The following is a 25,173-nucleotide window of genomic DNA, read 5'->3' as shown; positions in this document are numbered from 1 at the left end:
ATTTTTATATTAGATGTCTTGGAAAACATTTCAAAGAGTAAGTTGTAGATATTGCCTCTTTGTTTTTAGCTAATTCTTTATTTTTTGGATCATTGGAATTTTTATATAAATATTTATATGTTAGTCATATTTTGTATACTTTTAAGAAATTTCTTGCCTTCTGAAGGCACAAAAGTGTAAGTTTGTTTAGCTCCAACAACAAATTTATTCTTGCTGACTAATAATTCTTTATATGCTGATTTTGTCATGTAAAGTCCTCCCAGGAAGAGAATTCATTTATGTTTGAGTGTTTTGATTTGAGGAGAAAGAATTTTTTTGTCCAAAAATTTATTTAGCTACTAGGCACTTCTTAACCCTTCAGTTATATATAGAGAAAGGAATAGTAGGAGCATTTCAGAAACTGATTTGAGGCAGTATTTAGGAGTATGTGGAGATTTATCTTTTGTACATTTCTCAGGTTCATTTGTGTACTCTTCTCTTGTATGTTTATAGTCTGTTTGACAATGCATTAGGTATGAAATAAAGCTATAAGAATCATTTCTGTAGGTCTTACCTTTACTTTAAAACTTTGCAATTTGTACCTTTTCAACTTCAATATCTTGTTACCTTTATACTTTCCTCTCCCCTTTACTTTTCTTATCCAATTACCATGATAGTTATCCCTTCCTATATTATGATTTTCCTATTGAGATTTCAATATATTGTGGATTGGCATAAAAAATTAAATTAGAATTTTGGGGAGAGTTTTGTGGAAGCAGTAGATGACATGTGAAAACCACCAGACTGTACAGAAAAAAGTTTAGAAACTCAGAAATGCTTGAAATAGATGTTTAAAATTGTATACTATGTACAAGTATTTATAGCATACTTATTTTAATTTCACAATTATGCATATTTCCTTTTTTGAAGTTAAATAAGTAAAATGTTAAGTTTTTGAAAAGTATGCCAAAACCAACAGACCATACACAATGGCTAGAAATGTAGAGATAACACATTGACCCACATATATCCTATGACGAAATACAACCCAAATTTTACAATAAGATATTGTTAAACATCCCATAACATTGTAAAAAAAAAAATTCAGACTTCCCTGGCATGGAGGTCCAAAAGATTTTATGCACTTTTTTTCAGATTATGGGACACTTTACTCCTAACCTCTGAGATATGGTAGGGATTATTTTAATATTAATTCTACCCTGCACTTTTTTCTATAACTTCTTCTTTCTTCCCATTCTCATTGCCTCCAGTAAGTGCCTATTTTGTGTCACTTACTGTGCCTAGGTATTGGGGAGACAAAAAAAAAAATGAAAAAAATTTGTGTTTTGTATTCTTTGAAGATAGCACAATGATAAGGCCTTTATTACTGATTTTTATTTTTGGACTGTGATAGAATGCTAACTATTTTTTTCTACTTTTTCCCTTTCCAAACAATCCCTACATAGATCTGACTGTTAGATCTGCTTAGATTTTTAGAGGTTCATAATTCTGTAGGGTTGTATTTACTGAATCAGTTTTGTATTCTTTAGGAATTCAAAAGTGTAATGTAAATTGATACAGTTTTACCTGCCTATTTCATATTTTCTGTCCTGAATTTTGTGCCCCACCTACTTAAACTACAAATTCTACATCATTTCCTGTCCCCATTTTACAGAAGAAGAATCTGATTTAGAGAAGTTAACGGACTTGTCTGTAGATAAACAACTAATCATCATCAGAAACAAGGTTTGAATCTGTATCTCTCCACAAATTCAGTATTTTTTCCATACTGTATTACCTCTCAGTATGAACCTGTTTTTGGGGAAACTGTCAATTTCTCTTAAGAACATGGTAAGTCTGAGAATACTATTGCTAGTACTTACAGATTTATCTAGCATGTAGCTGGAGATATAAGACGTGACCTCTGCTAAGAAATTCAGATCTAGATGACATACATTTGGGAATTGTCTTCATTGAGATAATGATTAAACCCATAGGAAATGATGAAACAAGTGCAAAATTAGAGGAGAAAGTCTAGTGTGCATTTGATTGGTTCTCATTTATAAGAGTGAGGAATCAGTGATCTAGCAGGGGATGTTGAGATGGAGCTGTAATATCAGAGGAGAGAGAGAGAGTATTTCATGGAAGCAAAGGGAAGAAAAAGCAGTCAAGAGATTATGTAGTTATTTATATCTGTATTTAAAAGTTGCAAGACATCAAAGGAAGTTCTTGAAAAAAGACCATAAGATTTAACATTTAAGAAACCTTTGGTGATCTTTTAGGGAGAAGCTTTAGACAAGTGGTAGTATCGGATACCAACTTCATGGGGTTGAGTGAGGAAATAGAAGTAAATGTAAAATGATTTTAGGATTTTTGTCAGTGAAAGAAGGGAGAAGAGAGAAAAGACGAGTTTTAGGAGCTGACTTGGTAAAATGAAAATTTTAAAAGATAGATGAGGCATGTTTTCAGGCAGCAGGTAAATCTGGTAGCTAGAAGAGATTGTAGATGAGAAGGGATGATGAAAAAGACAAGGCTCTTGAAACAGGTAAGATCAAAAGTTTAAATAGGTAAGGATTAACTCTAATAGTGAAAAGGACCATCTCTTCAGGCTGGATCAGAGGAAAAAATATATAAAAGGTGATAGAGTTTGAAGTATGTAGTAATGGAGTTTTTGAGAGCTAACAAAATACAACTTGGATTTTTCTTCCTTCCTTTCTTCCCTCCCTCCTTTGCTCTTTTTCTTCCTTCTTCCCTTCCTTTCCCTCCCTCCATTTTATTCATTCATTTATTTTAATTTTAATTTTTTTATTTATTGAAGTTTTTTTATTTTCAAAACATATGCAAGGATAGTTTTTTCAACTTTGACCTTTGGAAAACCTTGTATTCCAATCCCCCCCTTTCCCCCATTCCCTCCCTTAGATTTTGCCACGTTAAACATGGTAAAAATATATTAAATTTTATTTTTCTTAATAAAAGTAGGAAATGAGGTTTCAGATAAAGTTGATGGGGTTTTGTTTTACTACTTCCCTCCCCTAATGTTTTTGGGTAGAAGAGAGAGAAATGGTGATGTTAAAAGGCAACCAAAAAAAAACTGAAAAGAACTGAAAACTGATGTTAAAAGGCATCCAAAAAAACCTGAAAAAACTGCCAAGAATGGGTTAGGGATAACTCAAAAAGGGAAAAGTGTTATGAAAACAGAGAGGAGAAAATATCCAGGAGGAGAAGAGTGATCAGTGGTATCAAATTCAGTAAATCAGAGGTGTAAAACACAGCCACCAACACTCCCCAGGAGGTCCCAAACCAGATTAAAGGATAATTGGGAAATATTTAACAAAATAAAAATGCAGCAAAGTGTAGAGATAATACTGTAAAGTAGAGATGACTTACACTTCAAAACTGTTGGTATGTAACTTGCAGGGATTCTTATGTATGGATTATTGGGCCCTATTTGTTTTTGAATTTGACATCACTGCAATAGATCAAAAAAGGAAGAAGATTGCATAAAGACTATCAGATTTGTCAATTAAAAGATCATTGGCAACTTGGGAGAGAGAATTTCATTTGATTGATGTAAGAACCAAATTGCAGAAGGTTGAAGAGTGAGAGGAAAGAAAATGGAGATTGCAAGTGTAAACAAGTCAAGTCATCAGGTAAACAAGTTAAACAATATGCCAGGCACTGTTTATAAGCACTGGCATATAAAGGCAAAAGCAGTACTTGTTCTCTGGGAATTGAAAATATAAAGATAATTTGGACATAATGTCAGAGGTAAGGTGAGAAAAGCTTTTTTGAGAAGGTAGGATTTTAGTTGAGACTTGAAGGAAACTAGGGAAACTAGGAGGCAATTGAAAAGGGAAAGAATTCCAGGAATTAAGGAGTGACTGGAGCTAGGAGATGGAATGCCATATGGGAAGAACTGCAAGGAGACCAAAGTTCCTGGAATATAGAGTTGTGTGAATGGCAGTAACATAAGAACACTATAAAATGTGGAATGGGCCAGGTTATGAAGGGCTTTAAAAGTCAAACAACATTGGGATTGGATGGGAACTGGCTTCTTGGAAACAGAAAATCAGTTTGACAAGAGGACTGGAGGATGGATTGGAAGAAAGAAATTTGAGGCAGGGAGATAAATAGATTTGAGAAAGAGTTGATAATTGAATTTATGGGAACTGAAAAGATGACTAATTAAAATAATATAAAAGAATATGATAGAACCCATGGCAGAGCCTTGGAAGGGATACTAATTGTTATTGGGCTTTAGATGAATGAAGTGTGGAAGAGCAAAAGAAAATGAGTAATGGTCAAGTAAAAGGAGAACCAAGAAACGATCATGAAAATCTAAAGAAAAGAGATTCTTAAAAGGAAAGGGTATGATTGGAAATGTTAAAAGCTGCAGAGAGGTCTAAAAAAGAGTGGGGTTTGAAATTTGGCAGTTAATTTGGTAGCATTGGTAACGTTGGAGGACAGTAATTTCAGGCCTTATGTTGGACTTTGGCTGAGAAAGATGAGGGAAGGGAACCCAGCCATTAAGAATAAAACTATAGTTTGAAGAAATAGGAGGGTTTAGTTTATTTTTTTGTTTGTTTCTTAGATTGAGGAACATTTTATACTCTGTTGCTGGATAGTCTGTCCCCTCTAAGATTTATTGGGAAAAAGAGAGTGGGGGATGATATCAAAAGATTTTTGAAGTAAAGGGAAGGAAAAAGAGCTAGGACTCAGTTTCCATAACCTCTTATAACCTCCATCAGTATTGAGGCTAATAAGGTCAAGGTAAAGTTGGAGAACCCAAAAATTTAGGCTGGTTATAAATTCTTATAAATTAGTTGAGAAAAATCTTAATAAAATTTCATGATGTTACAGGGAAGTTTGTTTATAATGTAAATTTATTTTAGGAGGAGGAATATCAATTTGTGTACAGGTCTTATTTAAAACTTTATTAGATCATAAATTTCTTAGGGATAAGCTGCTCCTCAACTTTAGATATTAAGTATCTTGTACATTACAGTTGTTTAATCTCTGGGTTAGATTAGACCACCTTTTGAGTGGATAACTAATTCCAGAGATTAACCTGCAGTAGACACAGTTCCACCATATAAAGTACTGTGCATTTACTTTTGACAGAAATAGCCTCTGGGAGTTGCATAGGGTCATATAGGAGGGTTAATAAAAACAGATTTATACTTGGAAAACTTTGAAATATCAGATAAAAAATTTCCTTTCTGAGTAGTGTCATTGTGTTCTCAGGAATCTCCAGTTGATGGTTAAATGTCATTTTTTGGGCGATGGGAAACCTGGATGGCTACCTTTTCCAGGTTTAGTTTTTATTTACAGATCTGGGCCTTTTATTACTCATATTTTTAGGCCACTCTCAAATGCTTGTACCAATATAGAGTTTCACCAGCAGTGACTTATAATCATTTCTCTTTCTCTCGTAAATCTCCATAACCATTGCATTCAATTTTTTTCTTACTTTTGTTATTTTAGTTACTTTATGGTTATATTTTGAGCTTCTCTTGATATATGCTTCTCTGATTAGGGAATTCAAGCACTTTTCTATCTATATAATCATTTTTAATTTTCACATTCAAAAATTGATTGACATTCTTTGATTATTGCTCTATTGTAGAAAGCATTTTATCTTATGTTCGTTATAAATTCTGGATATTAAACTCTTGATACAATCATTGCTAAAAATTTTTTTTTACTTTTAAATATTTTTAATGTTCAATTCAAACCCATGATTTTTGTTTCTCATCTTTTTTTGTATCCTCATTGCTTAGCACGTAGTATCTCTTACTATCTGATTTGTGAGGATTGTGTTCAGCATTTTTATAAGAAAATTTATATACTTGTTTCTGTTATTAACCTAAATTTAATAATCCCTTTAAAAATTTCATTTTATATTAACTTTTTATGGATCTTTTATTTGTACTTCCATTTTATTAGATGGTGCTTATCTTTGCTATTTCCTTCCTTCTATCTCCCTTCTGTAGGTTGGAATATATCTTCCAGATCTGACATTCATTTCTGTATTTCTCTAATAGTATCTATACTTTATACACTTTATACAGTGTTAGTTGTAATTTTCTTTTTTATTATAGTAAATCTGTATTTTAGTATGGGCTTCATGGTGTCAACCTTCAATACCTCTATTTAACAATATTTCTAGCTTTATTTCTTATCAGCATTTAATGCTTGCTTCATTTCTTTGGAACTGATTTACTCACCTGAGGACATCTTTTTGTGATATTTTGAATGGTTTTTTCAATCACTTTTGGTCTTTTAGTTGATTGATTTACAATTTTTTTTTGTGTGGCATTTTTAATTGTCTCTTAATTGTGAAAGCTCTCAATGTTATATTGTACTTCTGTTAGCCTTTACAATCCTTTTTTTATTGAGGAGATATCTTCTCGTTGCCATAGCAAATCTCTATCATGTGTACCTTTGATAGTCATCATTTATTCCTTCTCTTCCTGTCTTTTTTTATCTACTCATTCTTACCCCATTGTCTATATAAATGATCCATTCTTCTCTTTCCTTAAAGAAACCTTTATTTGACCGAAGAGGTCAGTGATAAAAGAAAAAACATTGTATATATCCCATATTATTAATAGCACTTCTGTGGTAGCAAAAATAAATAAATTAAAATGCCAGCAAAGTATATATGTCCATTGATTGGGTGATGACTGAACACATTGCAGTTCATGAAAGTAATGGAATATCATTGATAAACAAAACAAAACAAAAAACTCCAATTCCATATAAAACATGAGAAATTCAGAAAAATATGGGAAGATTTAGATGAGTCGATGAAGAATGAAATAAACAGAAGCAGGAGAATAACACACCATGACTACAATAATGTAAATGAAATGAACCTTAGAACAAAACTGAACACTCAGTGACTATAACAATTAATCTTGGTCCAAGAGAAGAAAGGAAGAAGCTTCTCTCTCCCTTTTGTAGAGCATTGAGGAAATAGTACAGAATATTGTATTGAATACGCTATCAGAGCTGGTTAGTACTGTTAGCTTAGTTCTGCTGACTTCTGCCTCTTGTTAAAGGACAAAGGAAGGCTTCTTTGGTTGTAGAAAAGAGATAGGAATAAATATCTGAAAATTACTTTGATGTAAAAACAAGAGGTATCAATAAAAATTTACTTTAAAAAGAATCCTTCACTTGGTACTGACATCCATTCAAGCTAATATATTACCTCTGGCTTCCTTTCACTGCCAAACTCCTATAATTATCCATATTTCTTTCTCCAACTTACCAACAGTGACTCACTTAATGCCTTTTAAAGTCTAATTTAAGCTCCGCCTCTCAAATGAAACTCCCCTCTCTAAAACTACCAGTGAGCTTGTCTTTTGGAATTTCTCATTTGTTTGACTTATGTAACTTTTGGTACTATAGACCTCCCTCTTTTCTCTTGCTTCCATACCAGGGCTGTTTGCTTTTTCTTCTTGTCTGACCATTCCTCAAGTATTTTTTGCCAGATTGCATCTTTCTGTCCATCAGTGGCATTTGCCCAGAATCCTTTTCTCACCACTCATTTCATCATTTCATCTGCTATGGGGTCAAATATTAGTGCCACACACACACACACACACACACACACACACACCCTCCCTCCTGAGTCTTACCTACCTATTCACTCCTAATTGCTTTTATAAATTATATGTATTTTGTTCATATTTTGGAGCTATGCTTCATTCTTAAATTTAGCATAATCCAAACAGTACTCAAAGGACTCTAGATTTAGAGTAAGAAGAAACTTAACAGGCCATCTAGTTAGTCCTTCATTTTACTCAAGGAAATTGAGGTGCTCTGAAAGGAGGAAGGATAAATACAAGATCACATTAAATACAAGATCACATTAGTTGTAACGCTTAAAGTTGGTATTTGAATCCAGGTCCTCTGATTCCAGTCAGTATATTCTATTGTATGACAATTCATATTTTTCCTCTAATTTCTTTATTTTTGTTGAGAGCACTGTCAACTTTCCAGTTACTTCCCTTTACCTCATCATTCACTGATTTTTATTTATTCTTTATCTGCAATATTTCCATGTTCTGTTTGGGAGGAAATAGCATTTTAAAAGATAAATATAATTTGATGAACTAGAGAGCATTAATCACTGTGCAGTTGGAGGAAGTTTCCCATAGGCATGACTCTTCAATAGCCTGGAGCGCTTTAGAGGTTTTGGTGGCTAGAGGTAGAATGCCATGGTTGGGGAAGCTTCTAGTAAGCCAACCTGTCTTTCCTGGGCTTCCTTTGTTCATCTTACACTGCACCACCTTAATTTAGGTCCTTATTGTTTTTCCACTGAGCTATTGTAAAAGCCTCTTAATTGTGCTCCCAGCTTCCTGTCTCTTATTTTCCCATTCTGTCTTCCCTAAAATCTGCAGAATCTTTGAAAAGCACTGGTTAACCATGTCATACACCCCTTATCCCACCTTAAAACTGTCAATCCTGTTTCCCCTTCCCTTTCAGGTCTTATAAGATAAAATGTGAATTCCATAGCTGCAGTTGGATTCTGACTCAGCTTTCTAGTCTTGCACACTAGTTCCTTTCACAAACTCTCCATAATCTAACTTGACTATTATTACTCTTAGAGCCATCTACCTCTTTTCATTTCCCCAAAGCTGTTAGCTCATCAAAGTAGCCTCTTAGAATCCTTAGTCTTCCTTTTAGGTTCAATTTAAGCACCTCTTAGTACAGCCTTTCTTGAATAACCCCTCCTCTGTAATTGTTGTGTATTCATTTGTATGTCTCCTCTCCAACCCCAAAAGATTACTCTTTTTGACCCAGACTATTTCATTTTTGTCTATCCACCAGACTTTGATTCAAAGCACTTTGTGTTTATTGAGATTAATTGAAAGGTGTCAAAGAACTTCTTGTTGTTATTGTTTTATAATAGCTTTTTTATTTTTCAAAATACATGCAAAGATAGTTTTTGACATTCACTCTTGCAAAAATCTTGTATTCCAAATTTTTCTCTTCCTCCTCCTTCCCCTTCCCTTAGATAACAAATAATCCAGAATGGACTAAACCTGCAATTCTTTTTTTTTTTTTTCCTGAGGCAATTGGAGTTAAGGGACTTGCCTAGGGTCACACAGCTAGGAAGTGTTAAGTGTCTGAGACCAGATTTGAAGTCTTAAGGTCCTTCACCCAATGGTCTTTCAAACATATAGGGTTGGACAAATAACTTAGTTTCCTGCTCTAGATTCTGCTTTTGATAGCTGCTGTAGGCAGTGTCTGGGAGAAAGCATGAGATCAGGGAAATTTGCTACCTTCCTTCATCCAATACTTGGTCAATTACTACCAGAATATCTTTGAAATTGCTGGTTCTGGAATTGATTGTTTACTTAGCTCTTATTCTCCTTGCCCAAGATTAGGTATTTGGTTTTAGCCATGCATAAGAAAATACTAACATTTTGTTAAGAACCTAAGATCTATATTTTGAATGAAATGCCAAGTAATATAATTTGATAAATGAATAAGTAAAATTGCAGTTATATAATTCTAAGTACTGATCTAATTTTTCTCATTCTTATTCTATAGATCTTATATTGCATTTTGTTATCTCTCTTCCTATATTGTAATTATTTTGTGTATGTCTTATAAGCCTCATAATACTCTACTCTATATTATGAAATTTATAATTTAAATAAATAACTATTGGAATAGTTGATTCACTTGTGTTTACACATAAAAATAAATTTACAATTGTTGCTCTAGAATTTCGTTTTAAGTAACCCTTGCTTTTAGGCTTTTAAATACAGCATTAGTAACTTTATGATCTGTTATGTTGTAATCTTCATGCTTCTGGGCACATTCTTTATGAATCATCACTGGAAAAATTATTACTTATGTGGTAAACATTCTGATGATTAAAAAGTAGATAGACTGTTGCATAAAAACATAAAATAATCCATTGCTGAGTTTATGCTTGAAGCTACATCCTGGTGTTGGATGACCTCCCTGTATACTGCATAGCTTTCAAAGATCTAGGATCAAACTGGAAACTATGATTTATCTACGTTAGTAGAAGATAATATGGTATACTAGAAGGTTGACCTTAGAATTAGGGAGAACCTGATTTCAAAATGCTTCTGATATATAATAGTTGTCATGGTGATAAATTATTTAGTTTCTCAGTGCCTTATATACTGAATCTTGTTAATTTCAGACAAATTGCTAATTTGGATGAATTTAGAAGTTATCCCCACATTTATGAGTTTACTGGTTTTTATAAAAAAATTATAAAAGATTAATATGTGAGGTAAATTAATTAAAATCTCTCAAAATCTGTTTAATTTGAACATTCCAGAATTAAGCGTTCTGCATGCTGCTTTTCTTTTCCTAAGACATAAATTGTAGAAGTGATACTAAAATATGTACTGATAGACAGCTTTGTATTTTTTAAAAATCACATCATTTAATCAAGTTATTTTGTTATTTTACATTTTCTGACTTGGCAGCAACTTCCATATGTTTCCAGAGAGAACTGTTGGAAGTCAAATGATAATATAAAGGCAGCTTTTAAAAAACAATTTACAAATTTTTAAAAATCCGGATAGCTTATTTTTCAAAATACATTAAAGATAGTTTTCACCGTGTTCACCCTTGCAAAACCTTGTATTCCAAATTTTTCTCCTTATCTACCTACCTACCTTATCTACCTCTCCCCTAGACAGCAATCCAATATAGGTTAACCATGTGCAGTTCTTCCATACATATTTCCACATTTATTATTATGCACAAGAAAAATTAGATCAAGAAAGGAAAAAAAAGGTAAATAAGCAACACAAAAGATGAAAATGTTTTCAACATTTTCAATATAACATCTATGTTGTGATTCCCTTTCTGCCCCCCCAGTCCTCTCTGGTTACAGATGGCTCTCCCCATCACAAGTCTATTGAAATTAGCCTGAATTGTTGAAAAGAGCCAAGTCTATCAGAATTGATCATCACATAATCTTGCTGTTGCTATGTACAATGATCTCCTAGTTCTACTCACTTCATTTAGCATCACTTAGTACGATTCTTTCCAGGCCTCTCTGAAATCATCCTGCTGATCGTTTCTTATAGAACAGTAATGTTGCATTACATTCATATACCATAATATTACATTACCTTCAGCTACTCTCCAACTGATGGGCATCCATTCAGTTTCTAGTTTCTTGCCACAACAAAAAGAGCTGCTACAAACATTTTTGCATATGGTGATCCTTTTCCCTTTTTTATGATTTCTTTGAGATATAAGCTCAGTAGAAATAAAGACACTGCTGGATCAAAAGGGGAGGGTATACACAGTTTATAGCGTTTTCGGCATACTTCCAAATTGCTCTCCACAATTATTGGATCAGTTCACAACTCCACCAGCAATGTATCAGTGTCCCAGTCTTTCCACATTCCTTCCAACATTTATCATTATCTTTTCCTGTCATCTTAGCCAATCTTGAGGTATGAAGAAGTATCTTAGTTTTCTTAATTTGCATTTCTCTAATCAATAGTAATTTAAAGCATTTTTTCATATGACTAAAAGTGGCTTTAATCTCTTCATCAGAAAATTGTTCATATTCTTTGACCACTTATCATTTGGAGAATAGCTTGTATTCTTATAAATTTGAGTCATTTCTCTCTACATTTTGGAAATGAAGCCTTTATCAGAAATGTTGGATGTAAAAAATTTTCCCTAATTTTCTGCTTCCTTTTTAATAATCTTGGCTGCATTGGTTTTGCTTGTACAAAAACTTTAAAATTTAATATAATCAAAGTTATTTTACATTTCATGATCTCTAGTTCTTCTTTGGCCCTAAATTCCTTCCTTCCCCACCAATCTGAGAGGTAAGTAAGGTCAGCTTTCTGTTTTTTATGTTCCCCAGGATAATTTACAAGGACTGTGAATATTAAACTTTATTCCTTAAAATAGCGTAGCATGGTTTATTCTTGTACTTAACACAGAAAGTAGTTGGCTTTAAAAAAAATACTTCAAGATACTATACCAATAAAATCTGCTCAGATGTTTTTATTGACATAACATGATAAAAACACAGGTTTTATCTATACCTGTAGCATTCAGAAAAATTTATACAGTCTTTAACTTTTTTTGATAATTGGAAATAGTCATGGCTCAGCAACTAAACTTATGATTGTGTATTTCTTTGGTCTTTAAATTTTATTTGTATCAGCATGAAAATATAAGTCAATTTGTTGTACTTCTACTTAGTTAAGCAGTTGAAAGTGAATTGAACAAATCATTCCCCAATTGATAAATGATCAAAGGATAAAATGGTCAAAAGATCTGAACAAGTAGTTTTACAACAAGAAATAAAGCTATTGATAACCATATGAAAAAATGCTGTAAATCACTGTTGATTAGAGAAATGCAAATTAAAACAATTGAGATTCTTCTTCACACCCATCAGGTTTACTAATATTAAAAAAAAGTAAAATCCAACCATTCTAGATAATAATTTGGTGCTCTGCCCAAAGAGTTATCAAACTGTACATATCCTTTGATCTAAAAATATCACTGCAAAGAGATTAGAGAAATAGGAGGTAAGAGGAAGAAACCTATTTGTATAAAAATTTTGTAGCAGCTTTTTTTTTCTGGTGGCAAAGAATTGGAAATTGAGAGGGTGTCCAACAATTGAAAAATGGATGAATAAGTTGTGGCATATGATTGTAATGGAATATTATCGCGCAATAAAAAATAATCACGATGACTAAAGAAAAATTTGAAAAGATTTACATGAAGTGAGCAGAACCAGGAGAACATTGTACACACGGTAACAACAATACACAGTAACAACCATATTATGTGATGAACAATGGCAAAGACGTAATTAGCTATTCTCAATAATACCAAGACAATCCTGAAGGACTCATGATGAAAAAAATTACTGTCTATCTACAGAGAAAGAACTTATAGCATTTCAATAGAGACTGAAGGCATACTAATTTTTTTTCCTCCCTGCGTCCCATGATTGAACACTATAACTTGTATCAGGTTGCTTACTATCTCAAAGAGTGAGGATGGATAGCATTTGGAACTCAAAACTTTAAAACAACAACAATAAATTGTTAAAAAATTGTCTTTACATGTAATTGCGGATAAATAAAATATTTTTAAAAAAATAATAAAGATTACAAAGTTCAAAAAATTTTAGGGGAAAAAAGTGAATCCAGATTTTTTTTAAAAAATAAATTTCTCTAAAAACTTGAATTCCTAGTTTAGGGATTTTCATTTCTAGTTTTATACACACATACACACACACACACACAAAATTTTTTATTACTACTTTATTTTCTACTATGATCTTTATGAGGCTTTATAGTTCATTTTGGATTAAACTTTTACACTAACTTGAATTTCTTTTTCCTCCTCTACCCTGCCAGCCTTCCCTTTTAACAACAAAAAAGGGAGTGGAAGAGCAGATAAGCAAAACCAACCAAACTCATGAGTCTGCCAGTAATATCCAGTGTTCCAAGCTTTGTACCCATTTTCTCAAAGGACAGTGGTGAATTTTTTCATTTCTTTTTCATGAAGAAACACAGAATTGTGTGGGAGGGCATTTACATTGTAGCCAGTCCTGGTTCTTCTCTACATTATTTTATGTAATTCTTTGCTTCTCCAGATTTTTCATTACATTCACATCATAAATTTTTTTAGGCCATTATCCAAATCTATGGGCATTTTTTGTAATTTTTTTTATCCCTAATAAAGGCTGGTAGATGTATGCCACTAGATCATAGGCAGATTATGTAATTTATTTAGAACTGGAAGTTCATAGGCCAGGTTCAGTTTTTCATTATCTTTGTGACTATTGTCATGTTAATAAAATTGCTAATGAGTTTAGAGGAAAATAAAATATTATTGAAGTCAATTATTGTGCCTACTTTATTATCTCTTATACATCTTATCTGGAATAATTATGTTTTAGGGAATTAAGTTTACTTTTTAAAACTGAAATTAATGAGTATAAATGAAACTGATTTACTGTGTCCTTGATACTTATTTTCAGGCCTAAAATATTTGGATAAGGTTTGCATATGCATAAGTAGCTTTTGACTTCACCACAATTCTATATTTGTGTGTTTATAGTATAGGCTTTCAGAAATAAAACATTTGCCTCTTTATTAAGGGTAAAACACATGTTAAAAAGCAAACCTCTAGAAAACTCCCTTCTTATGAATAGGAGAATGAAGTAACTGTGGACCTTCAAGGCAGGGGAGAGAAGAAAGGGGGAAAGGAGTAAACTAAGTTAATTTATTGGCAAGAATTTCTAAGACAAAAAAACTATATGTTTGGTAATTTGATAATTGAAGATTTTTGTGTGGCCCTGAATCTATCTGAGATAGTTGAAATGCTGTTCAATTGATATTCTTTTATGAGTTTTTTTTTTTAGTTATAATTATTTACAAGCATAGCATGCCTCATACCATTTAAAGTTAAAAGAGGTCATTGGTATATATACATCATCCACTTAATAGAAGAGGAAACTGAAAATCCGGTGTGTAATGATAAGTAATTTGTTCTAGATCATAAAACCACAGAAGTGATAGTAGTGAGACTGAGAACTACAATTGGAAACATTCCTTGACTAAACCTATTGTTCTTTCCTTTATTCTATAGGTTAATCTTTAAAGTAAATGAAATTATCTAAATAAGATCTATAGCTCAAATAATAGTTTTCTGCTCAAGTAGAATGTAATGACAGATAACAAAAGATTCATTTTCACTTATAGTATAATTAAAGTGCCTGCTTTTATTTCATCTTTCAAATTTTATTTTTTACTAAATATCCAAAATTACCTGCAGTAATTCTGTTAACTACTAACATTATTTAACAAAGCAAAGATAAAGTCTGAAAGAATGTTTTAAATTCACACTTTTAAAAAAATGTAGCCACATTAAAATAGCTTTTTAGGAGTATTGAGGGTAGTATTGAACCCAAATCTAAAACTGAAAAGCAAATGAGACTAAAACAAGAGATAAAACTGAAAAGAAGATATCATCAGCATTTTTGCTCTAGAGACAATAAAATCTGCATTTGAACTTTTACCACCTCAGTATCCAAGTGTGCTATATGAATAGTTACTAAAAATTAAGGAGAATCGCTAGACCTGACTCCATATGCTTACTTTTTCATCCCTGTAAAATATGGATAATAAGGTTCTGTGTGCTTCTTAAGGGGGTATACTTGATAACTTGTTCAGGAAGAAAATGATCATGTACAGAATTGACTTCAGTACAGAGAACAAAAGATACTACTATCTGATTTATTAAAAAAAATTCAGTTCCCCTATCAAAGGGGCATAACATCAATAGGGATGATTCAGATTCCCCACAAATACAAGTTACTTGCAGGTTTTTTTTAAACTTTTGCACAGATATAGATGGTTACCAAACTTGAGAATTAGGAATATGGTTGCTTATCCCAGATAAAGATTTCTGTATCAAAAGAGCTTCTGCTTTTTTTAATGTTTATTGCTGCCAAACTATACATAGAAAGTATTTTAAGAGCTCTGATCTTCCCAACGTTTGAAAATTGTATTCTTGGCCAGTCTTTTTGAACTTAAAGTATTTTTAATGTATTTCCTTTTTGTGTCTTGCAGTGATTATTTATTCAAGTTACTGCTGATTGGAGATTCCGGTGTTGGGAAATCTTGCCTTCTCCTTAGGTTTGCAGTAAGTAAAGTCTAAAACAATATTGCTTTTTAATGAATTAGATATTTTTCTTGGCGATGATGTCTACATAGGTAGCTATTTAGACTTTTCGTTTGGAACAGATTATTTTGTGAAGTTTGCCTATGCAGGTTTTTGCTTTTTTCTTTATTGTCAAACACAGAAGTAAGGTGTTTTCTGGTTTCTTATTGCTTTTCTTTTTTTCATTGCTTAGATTTCTCTTTGTATTCTTGCTCCTTCCCTCAGAAAACTATTCTGTAAAACATTTCTGGGTGGGGGGTGGAATAGAGAAAGAAAAGGAAGAGAAATCAGCAAAATTGATAAACACTTTTAAAAAAATGACATGCTGCATTCCATACTCATGAACCCTGACCTTTGTAAAGGAGCAAGGGGGAGGTGAGATTTCTTCTCATATCTCTTGTTTGGGGTCAAGCTTGTACTTTTATAACTTCAAAGCATTCAGTTTTGGTATTTTTTATAGTCTCTTTCTGTTGCTGAATATTATGGATAGTTTTCCTAGTTCTGCTTACTTCACTTTGTATTAGTTCTCATATCTTTCTTCTCTGTATTTATCATGTTTGTTTATTACAGTAAGCATAGTTATATTCCATTATCTTCATATACAGCAGTTTGTTTAGTCATTCTCTAATTGAATGAACAGTTACTTTTCCCCCTTAATTCTTTGCTGTCACAAAGAGGGGAGAGAGAATAAGTATTTTATAGCACCCCTGGTTTTATCAGCCATTATGTTGTGCTTTTAAAAAACAATAACTTCATTTGTAATGAGCACAGAAAGACCTGGCATATTTATTGTTGTATGGGGAATCAGAAGTGGTTGGGGTGGGGGTGAGGTTCTTGATGAAATTAAACTTTCTGAAATTGTGATTTACTGAGATTTCATTAAAATATGTATTGTAAATCTGTAATCGCTAATCTGTTTGATAGAGGACCTATTCATTTCATTAGTGATAGAAGAAAATCATTTGATAGCTGATTTTTTTAAAAAGATCTTACAGGTAACTCATGACTATAAAAGTGGAAGTTCAAGCTCCTGTCTCTTTCTAACTCAGCCTCACAATGGCATTGTGTTCTAACTTTCTGAACTGGACATGCAGATTATGGCATGTACTGATAGATAATATTGAGAATCTTCCCTATACTAGTTTATCTATCACTCCCCAATTTAACATTTTTTGGGGGGCTGCTTTAACTCGTAAATTAAAGGATTAAGTCTAGGCCTTACATTCACATCTGCTGTCTTAATACAGATTCTTTTACTGACCTTTGACAGATAATTTAAATATTTGGTAATTTAAGTATTCAGGAAATAACTTCTATCCCTTAAGATCATTAAAATAATAATCACCAACAGAATTATAGTAAAAAATGAAAATAAACCCTGTTTATGTGTGTTGATTGACTTCAGAAGAAAAAACTGCATATTACACTATTTGGGAAATTAAGCTTGTGTCCATTTTCAGTGAAACCTTGGCTTTAGGGAGTGGGGATGGGATGGGGAGGGCTCAGTTTGAGGCTGTCAGGGTTAAGTGGCTTGCTCAGAGTCGCACAGCTACTAAGTGTCAAGTGCCTGAGTTTGGATTTGAACTCTGAGATTCTCCTGACTGGGGGCAGAGCTAAGATGGCGGAGAAGGCACACACGACTCTCAGAGCTCCTCTCATTCCCCTCATAACCAACTATTTAATTCAGCCTCAAAAATAGCTCTTCACTGCTTAAATTCATGAAGATTAGAAGCTCTACAACTTACCAGCCAAAGTCCATCTGGAAGCTCGCCAGGAAAGGTTTATCCTGAGGGGCCAGGAACAGACTAGCACAGGCAGTGAGAGACTAGCATCCTGAGCAGACCAGGGGTGGGAGTGACCTCTGTGGCTAGAGAAGTTATAGAGACGACTCTGCTATAGGCTAACTGCTCTGCCTTGACTACAAAGCAGTAAACTGGCAGAGAAATTAAAGCCTAAAACAGAGGGTACTCTAAAAAACGCCAGAACTTAACGAGATCTGGCTGTAACCCCTCAAACCCGGAAGTGACTCAGGCAGACTTTACTGTAGCCCTGCAGCCACATCCTGCAATGCTGGGCTTTTGCGGGGGCAGTTGGGTCTGCACGGCAGGGGGGCACAGCCTGGGCAGCCTCTAATCGGCAGAGTGGGGGGCTCGGCCTGGGGCAATAGAACTTCCCCAGCAGACTGTGCTTCCCGGGCAGACACTTCCGGTCCCTGCAAATCCATTCACTGCTCAACTGCTAACACCCACAGCTCCAGGGCAGGCTTTGGCTTGGGGTAGTGAAACTCTCACTGCTCAGTGTCTAGCCCCAGTTGTTATCTCACACAGTGGGGGTTCTTTGCAGGGCACTTTCCCAGCTCCACCCTGCAGGCCTGAGTTACTCCCGGGTGGGAAACTCTTTCCCAGAGCACTCCAGTACCTTGCTGCTTTTTGTAGCCGGCTGGCAGGACAGCTACTGGTCCATACACCTATCACTGCTCTGTAGAGGAAGCTAGTAACTCCTGACTCTGAAGGCAGACCCTACAGGCTTTAACAAAATGAATAAAAAAATCAAAAGAACAATTGATAGTTTCTATTCAGAAAGAGAACAGCTTTTCAACTCTGAAGAAACTAATAGCAGTCTCCAGACAATTATTGGTCCCCAATACAAAAGGTTCTACTAAAGGAGACTATTAAAAACCTTAAAAGAGAGGTAGAAGAGAAATGGGGAAAGGAAAGAGAAAAGCTATGCAAGAGAGTACAGAAAAGGCACAGAACTCACTAAAAGAAAAATTGGATTAAGTGGAAAAAGAAAACAACTTTCTGAAATGTGAATTGGAAAAGATAAAAAACTCCCAAGAAGTGCAGGGAAACAGAATTTATGAATTGGAAAAAGAAAAATAACTCATTAAAAAAAAATAGTGAAATGGAAAAAAATTCCATAGAGCAGAACAACTCAATTGGACGTATACAAAAAGAAATAAAAAAAGCTAATGAAGAAAATAACTCACTAAAAATCAGAACTGAACAAATAGAAATGACTGATTCATTGAGACATCAAGAATCAGTCAAGCAAAACCAAAAAAAATGAAAGATTGGAAAAAAATGTCAAGTATTTACTTGGAAAAACAACAGACCTGGAAAATAGATCTAGGAAAGATAACCTGAGGATCATTAGACTACCCGAAAATTATGATGAAAAAAAGAGCCTAGATACTATTTTACAAAAAATCATCAAAGAGAACTGCCCAGAAGTAATAGAACCGGAAAGTAAAATAGACATTGAAAGAATTCATCGAACATCCTCTGAAAAAGACTCTAAAATAAAGACTCCGAGGAATATTGTGGCCAAACTTCAGAATTTTCAGACTAAAAAAAAAATTTTACAAGCAGTCAGGAAAAAGCAGTTCAAATACCAAGATGCCACAATAAGGGTCACACAAGATCTGACTGCCTCAACATTAAAGGATTGAAGGGCCTGGAATCAGATATTCCAAAAGGCAAAAGAGCTTGGAATGCAGCCAAGAATAAAACTACCCAGCTAAGCTGAGTATTTTTTTCCATGGAAGAAAATGGACATTTAATGAAACAGAGGAATTCCATTTGTTTCTAAGGAAAAAACCAGACTTAAACAAAAAATTTGATCTCCAACAACAGGATTCAAGAGAAGTAGAAAAAGGTAAAAGGAACTCTTGAGAACTGTATTTCTGTGTGGATATACATAAGAACCATATGTATAATTTGATTTTACCGATATAACATAAAAAAGGAAGTAGAAATGGAAAGGGGATAGTGTCAGAAAAAGGGAAAAGGGAAGATAAAAAGAGGGAAACTACATGCGATGATGAGGCAAAGGAAACCTATCATATCTGAAGGAACTTAGAGAGGGGGAGGAACATTGTGTGAATCCTACTCTCATCAGAGTTGGCTCAAAGAGGAAATAATTGACATATTTGTTTTACAGAGATTCTTATCTCACTTCATTAAAAAGTGGGAGAGGAAAAGGGAAAAGGAAAAAGAGTAATAAGGGAAGGGTACAAGAAAGGGGAAGGGATTCAAAGGGAGGAGGGAGGGATACTAAAGAGGGAGAGCTGCGTGTGACGCAAGTGGGACCAATAAGTTTTAATATTAGGGAAGAAAGGAAGGAGGGCAAGAAAAAGAAAAGTATAATTTGGGGATATTAGGATGGCAGGAAATACAGAATTAGTAATTTTAACCGTAAATGTGAATGGGATGAACTCTCCCATAAAGAGGGAGGCGGATAGCAGACTGGATCAAAAGTCAGAACCCTACAATATATTGTTTACAGGAAACACATTTAAAACGGGGAGACACATACAGAATAGGTAAAAGGCTGGAGCAGAATATATTATGCTTCAGGTGAAGTCAAAAAAGCAGGGGTAGCCATCCTTATCTCAGATGAAGCAAAAGCAAAAATTGATCTAATTAAAAGAGATAAGGAAGGAAACTATATCTTGCTAAAGGATACTGTAGGCAATGAAGCAATATCAGTATTAAACATATATGCACCAAGTGGTATAGCATCTAACTTATTCCTAAAGGAAAAGTTGAGAGTTGCGAGAAGAAATAGACAGCAAAACTGTAATAGTGGGAGATCTCAATCTTGCACTCTCAGATTTAGATAAATCAAATCACAAAACAAGAAAGAAATTAAAGAGGTAAATAGAATATTAGAAAAATTAGGTGTGATAGATCTCTGGAGAAAACTGAATAGTGACAGAAAGGAATATACTTTCTTCTCAGCAGTTCATGGAACCTACACAAAAATTGACTATATATTAGGACATAAAGACCTCAAAATTAAATGCAGGAAGGCAGAAATAGTAAATGCTTTCTTTTCAGATCACAATGCAATAAAAATTACATTCAACAAAAAGTTAGGTGTAAATAGACCAAAAAGTAATTGGAAACTAAATAATCTCATTTTAAAGAATGATTGGGTGAAACAGCAAATTATAGACACAATTAATAATTTCACTCAAGATAATGACAATGGTGAGACATACCAAAATTTATGGGATGCAGCCAAAGCGGTAATAAGGTAATAATTTTATATCCTTAGAGGCTTACTTGAATAAAATAGAGAAAGAAAAGATCAATGAATTGGGCCTGCAACTTAAAAAGTTAGAAAAAGACCAAATTAAAAACCCCTAATCAATTACTAAACTTGAAATTCTAAAATTAAAATGAGAAATTAATAATATAGAAAGTAAAAAAAAAAACTATTGAACTAATAAATAAAACTAAGAGTTGGTTTTATGAAAAAAAAAACAATAAAATTGATAAACCTTTGGTAAGTCTGATTAGAAAAAGGAGAGAGGGAAATCAAATTAGTAGTCTTAAAAATGAAAAGGGAGAACTTTCCATCAATGAAGAAGAAATTAAAGAAATAAGGGGTTACTTTGCCCAACTTTATACCAATAAATTTGATAACTTAAGTGAAATGGATGACTACCTCCAAAAATATAGGCTTCCCAGATTATCAGAGGAGGAAGTAAATTGCTTAAATAGTCCCATTTCAGAAAAAGAAATAGAAGAAGCTATTAATCAACTCCCTAAAAAAAAATCCCTGGGACTAGATGGATTTACATGTGAATTCTACCAAACATTCAAAGAACAATTAGCGCCCCAATGCTATACAAACTATTTGAAAAAAATAGGGAATGAAGGAGTCCTACCAAATTCCTTTTATGACACAGACATGGTACTGAAACCTAAACCAGGTAGGTTGAAAACAGAGAAAAAAAATTATAGACCAATCTCCCTAATGAATATTGATGCTAAAATCTTAAATAAGATATTAGCAAAAAGACTACAGAAAATCATACCCAGGATAATACAACATGATCAAGTAGGATTTATACCAGGAATGCAGGGCTGGTTCAATATTAGGAAAACTATCAGTATAATTGGCCATATTAATAATCAAATTAACAAAAATCATATGATCATCTCAATAGATGCAGAAAAAGCATTTGATAAAATCCAACATCCATTCCTATTAAAAAACTCTTGAGAGTATAGGAATAAATGGACTTTTCCTTAAAATAATCAGGAGCATCTATTTAAAACCAGCAATAAGCATCATATGTAATGGGGACAAACTGCAACCATTCCCAATAAGATCAGGAGGGAAACAAGGTTGCCCACTATCACCGTTACTATTTAATATTGTATTAGAAATGCTAGCTTTGGCGATAAGAGTTGAGAAAGAGATTAAAGGAATAAGAATAGGCAATGAGGAAACCAAATTATCACTCTTTGCAGATGATATGATGGTATACTTAGAGAACCCCAGAGACTCTACTAAAAAGTTATTAGAAACAATCCACACCTTTAGCAAAGGTGCAGGACACAAAATAAACCCACATAAATCATCAGCATTCTTATATATCACTAACAAAACCCAACAGTTAGAGTTACAAAGAGAAATTCCATTTAAAGTAACTACTGATTGTATAAAATATTTAGGAATCTATCTGCCAAGGGAAAATCAAAAACTTTATGAGCAAAACTACAAAACACTTTCCACGCAAATTAAGTCTGATCTAACCAACTGGAAAAATATTAAATGCTCTTGGATTGGGCGAGCAAATATAGTAAAGATGACCATACTCCTAAACTAATCTATTTATTTAGCTCTATACCAATCAGACTCCCAAAAAACTATTTTGATGACTTAGAAAAAATAACAAAGTTCATATGGAAAAACAAAAGGTCAAGAATTTCAAGGGAATTAATGAAAAAAAAAAATCAAATGAAGGTGGCCAAGCTGTACCAGATCTAAAATTATATTATAAAGTAGCAGTTACTAAAACCATCTGGTATTGGCTAAGAAATAGACTAGTTGATCAATGGAATAGGTTAGGTGCAAAGGACAAAACAGCCAATAACTTTAACAATCTAGTGTTTGACAAACTCAGAGACCCCAGTTTTGGGGATAAGAACGCAGTATTTGACAAAAATTGCTGGGAAAATTGGAAATCAGTATGGCAGAAACTAGGCATTGACCGACACTTAACACCGCACACCAAGATAAGGTCAAAATGGGTTCATGACATAGGCATAAAGAATGAGATTATAAATAAATTGGAAGAGCATAGGATAGTTTACCTCTCAGACTTGTGGAAGAGGGAGGAATTTATGATCAAAGAAGAACTAGAGATCACTATTGACTACAAAATAGAAAATTTTGATTATATCAAATTGAAAAGTTTTTGTACAAACAAAACAAATGCAGACAAGATTAGAGGGGAAACAATAAACTGGGAAAACATTTTTAAAGTCAAAGATTCTAATAAAGGCCTCATTTCTAAAATATATAGAGAACTGACTCTAATTTATAAGAAATCAAGCCATTCTCCAATTGATAAATGGTCAAAGGATATGAATAGACAATTCTCAAAGAAATTAAAATTATTTATAGCCATATGAAAATATGCTCCAAATCATTATTAATCAGAGAAATGCAAATTAAGACAACTCTGAGATACCACTACACACCTGTCAGATTGGCTAGAATGACAGGGAAAGACAATGTGGAATGTTGGAGGGGATGTGGGAAAACAGGGACACTGATACATTGTTAGTGGAATTGTGAACACATCCAGCCATTCTGGAGAGCAATTTGGAACTATGGTCAAAAAGTTATCAAACTGTGCATGCCCTTTGATCCAGCAGTGTTTTTATTGGCCTTATACCCCAAAGAGACACTAAAGAAGGGAAAGGGACCTGTATGTACCAAATGTTTGTGGCAGTCCTGTTTGTAGTGGCTAGAAGCTGGAAAATGAATGGATGCCCATCAATTGGAGAATGGTTGAGTAAATTGTGATATATGAATGTTATGGAATATTATTGTTCTGTAAGAAATAACCAGCAGGATGAATACAGAGAGGACTGGCGAGACTTACATGAACTGATGCTAAGTGAAATGAGCAGAACCAGGAGATCATTATATACCTCAACAACAATACTGTTTGAGGATGTATTCTGATGGAAGTGTATCTCTTCGATACAGAGAACTAATTCAGTTTCATTTGATCAAGGATGGACAGAAGCAGCTATACCCAAAGAAAGAACACAGGGAAATGTATATAAACTGCTTGCATTTTTGTTTTTCTTCCCGGGTTATTTATACCTTCTGAATCCAATTCTCCCTGTGCAACAAGAGAACTGTTTGGTTCTGCACATATATATATATATTGTATCTAGGATATACTGTAACCTATTTAACATGTAAAGGACTGCTTGCCATTTGGGGGAAGGGGTGGAGGGAGGGAGGGGAAAACTCGGAACAGAAGTGAGTGCAAGGGATAATGCTGTAAAAAATTACCCTGGCATGGGTTCTGTCAATAAAAAGTTTAAAAAAAAAAAAAAAAAAAAAAAAGAGAGAGAGATTCTCCTGACTCCAGAGCCAATATACTACCAACTACACCCCTGGCTTTCCCAACATTGCTTTTTTAAAAATCCTTCCTTTCTTATGATATAGCTCTTACCAGATAAGGCTTAATATTTTGGTGAATTTGCTGCATAAAAAATTCAAAATTCTTTTTATAGATTTTGGAATTGTGTATGTTAATAGTCATAAAAGACCAAAACCTTTTGTTGTGATGTAAAGTTAAGTTTTAGTTTAATAATCAAAAATTTAGTCAAAAAAGAAAAAAGAAAAGCTCAAACTTAAGTGATGTGTAAGTACAAATTGTAAGATCTATTTGTGGTGGTCATGTATTAAAGTGAAATTGGAAAAAAAAATTTTTTTAATTCAAGTGACACAACAATAGCAAAATTGTGTGATGAACAACTATGAAAGATTTAATTCTTCTCAGTAATTCAGTGATCTGAGGCAATTCCAATAAACTTTTTTAAAGTAGTAGTTTATTTTTCCAAATACATGCAAAGATAGTTTTCAACGCTCAGTTTTGCAAAGTATTGTGTTCCAAATTTTTCTCCTTTTCTTCTTTTTCTTCTTTCACCCTCCCCTAAACAGCAAGCATTCTAATATAGATAAAATGTGCAGTTTTTCTAAATGTATTTTCATATTCATTTAAGCTGTGCAAGGAAATTTAGATCAAAAGAGAAAAAGAAAAAAATAAGCAATCCACCACCACAACCACACACACACACACAAAGGTGAAAACATGTTTTGATCTACATTCATTCTCCATAATTCTCTGTCTGGATGTGGATGGCACTTTTCATCCAGAGTTTATTGGAATTGGGATACAAGGCAATTCCAATTAACTTTGGATGGAAAATACCATCCATATCCAGAGAGAACAATGAAGATTGTGGATCAAAAGCAAACTGTTTTCACTTTTTTTCTTTCTTGTAATTTTTTCCTTTTGTTCTGATTTTTCTCTCTCAATATGATTTATGTGGAAATATGTAATGTACATATATAACCTTAAAAATATTAAAAAAAAATTTGAAGTGGCAAATTAGTGACTAAAGCAACAGGCTATTAAAACATGCAATATCA

The 25,173-nt window shown here is 33.4% G+C and overlaps 1 protein-coding gene across 1 annotated transcript in view; it reads left to right on the top strand.

Moving 5' to 3' along the window:
- RAB1A (RAB1A, member RAS oncogene family) overlaps positions 1-25,173 on the top strand; it is a 47,903-nt gene that overhangs the window by 9,147 nt on the left and 13,583 nt on the right. The window contains exon 2 of the mRNA XM_051975395.1: positions 15,606-15,678. Coding sequence (XP_051831355.1) covers positions 15,606-15,678 — 73 coding nt within the window. The remainder of the gene's footprint in view (positions 1-15,605; positions 15,679-25,173) is intronic.

Source organism: Antechinus flavipes, chromosome 2 (assembly GCF_016432865.1).
Source record: "Antechinus flavipes isolate AdamAnt ecotype Samford, QLD, Australia chromosome 2, AdamAnt_v2, whole genome shotgun sequence".
NCBI lineage: Eukaryota > Metazoa > Chordata > Mammalia > Dasyuromorphia > Dasyuridae > Antechinus > Antechinus flavipes.
The sequence above is the reverse complement of the archived record's forward strand: the minus strand, read 5'-3'. Positions and strand labels throughout refer to the sequence as shown.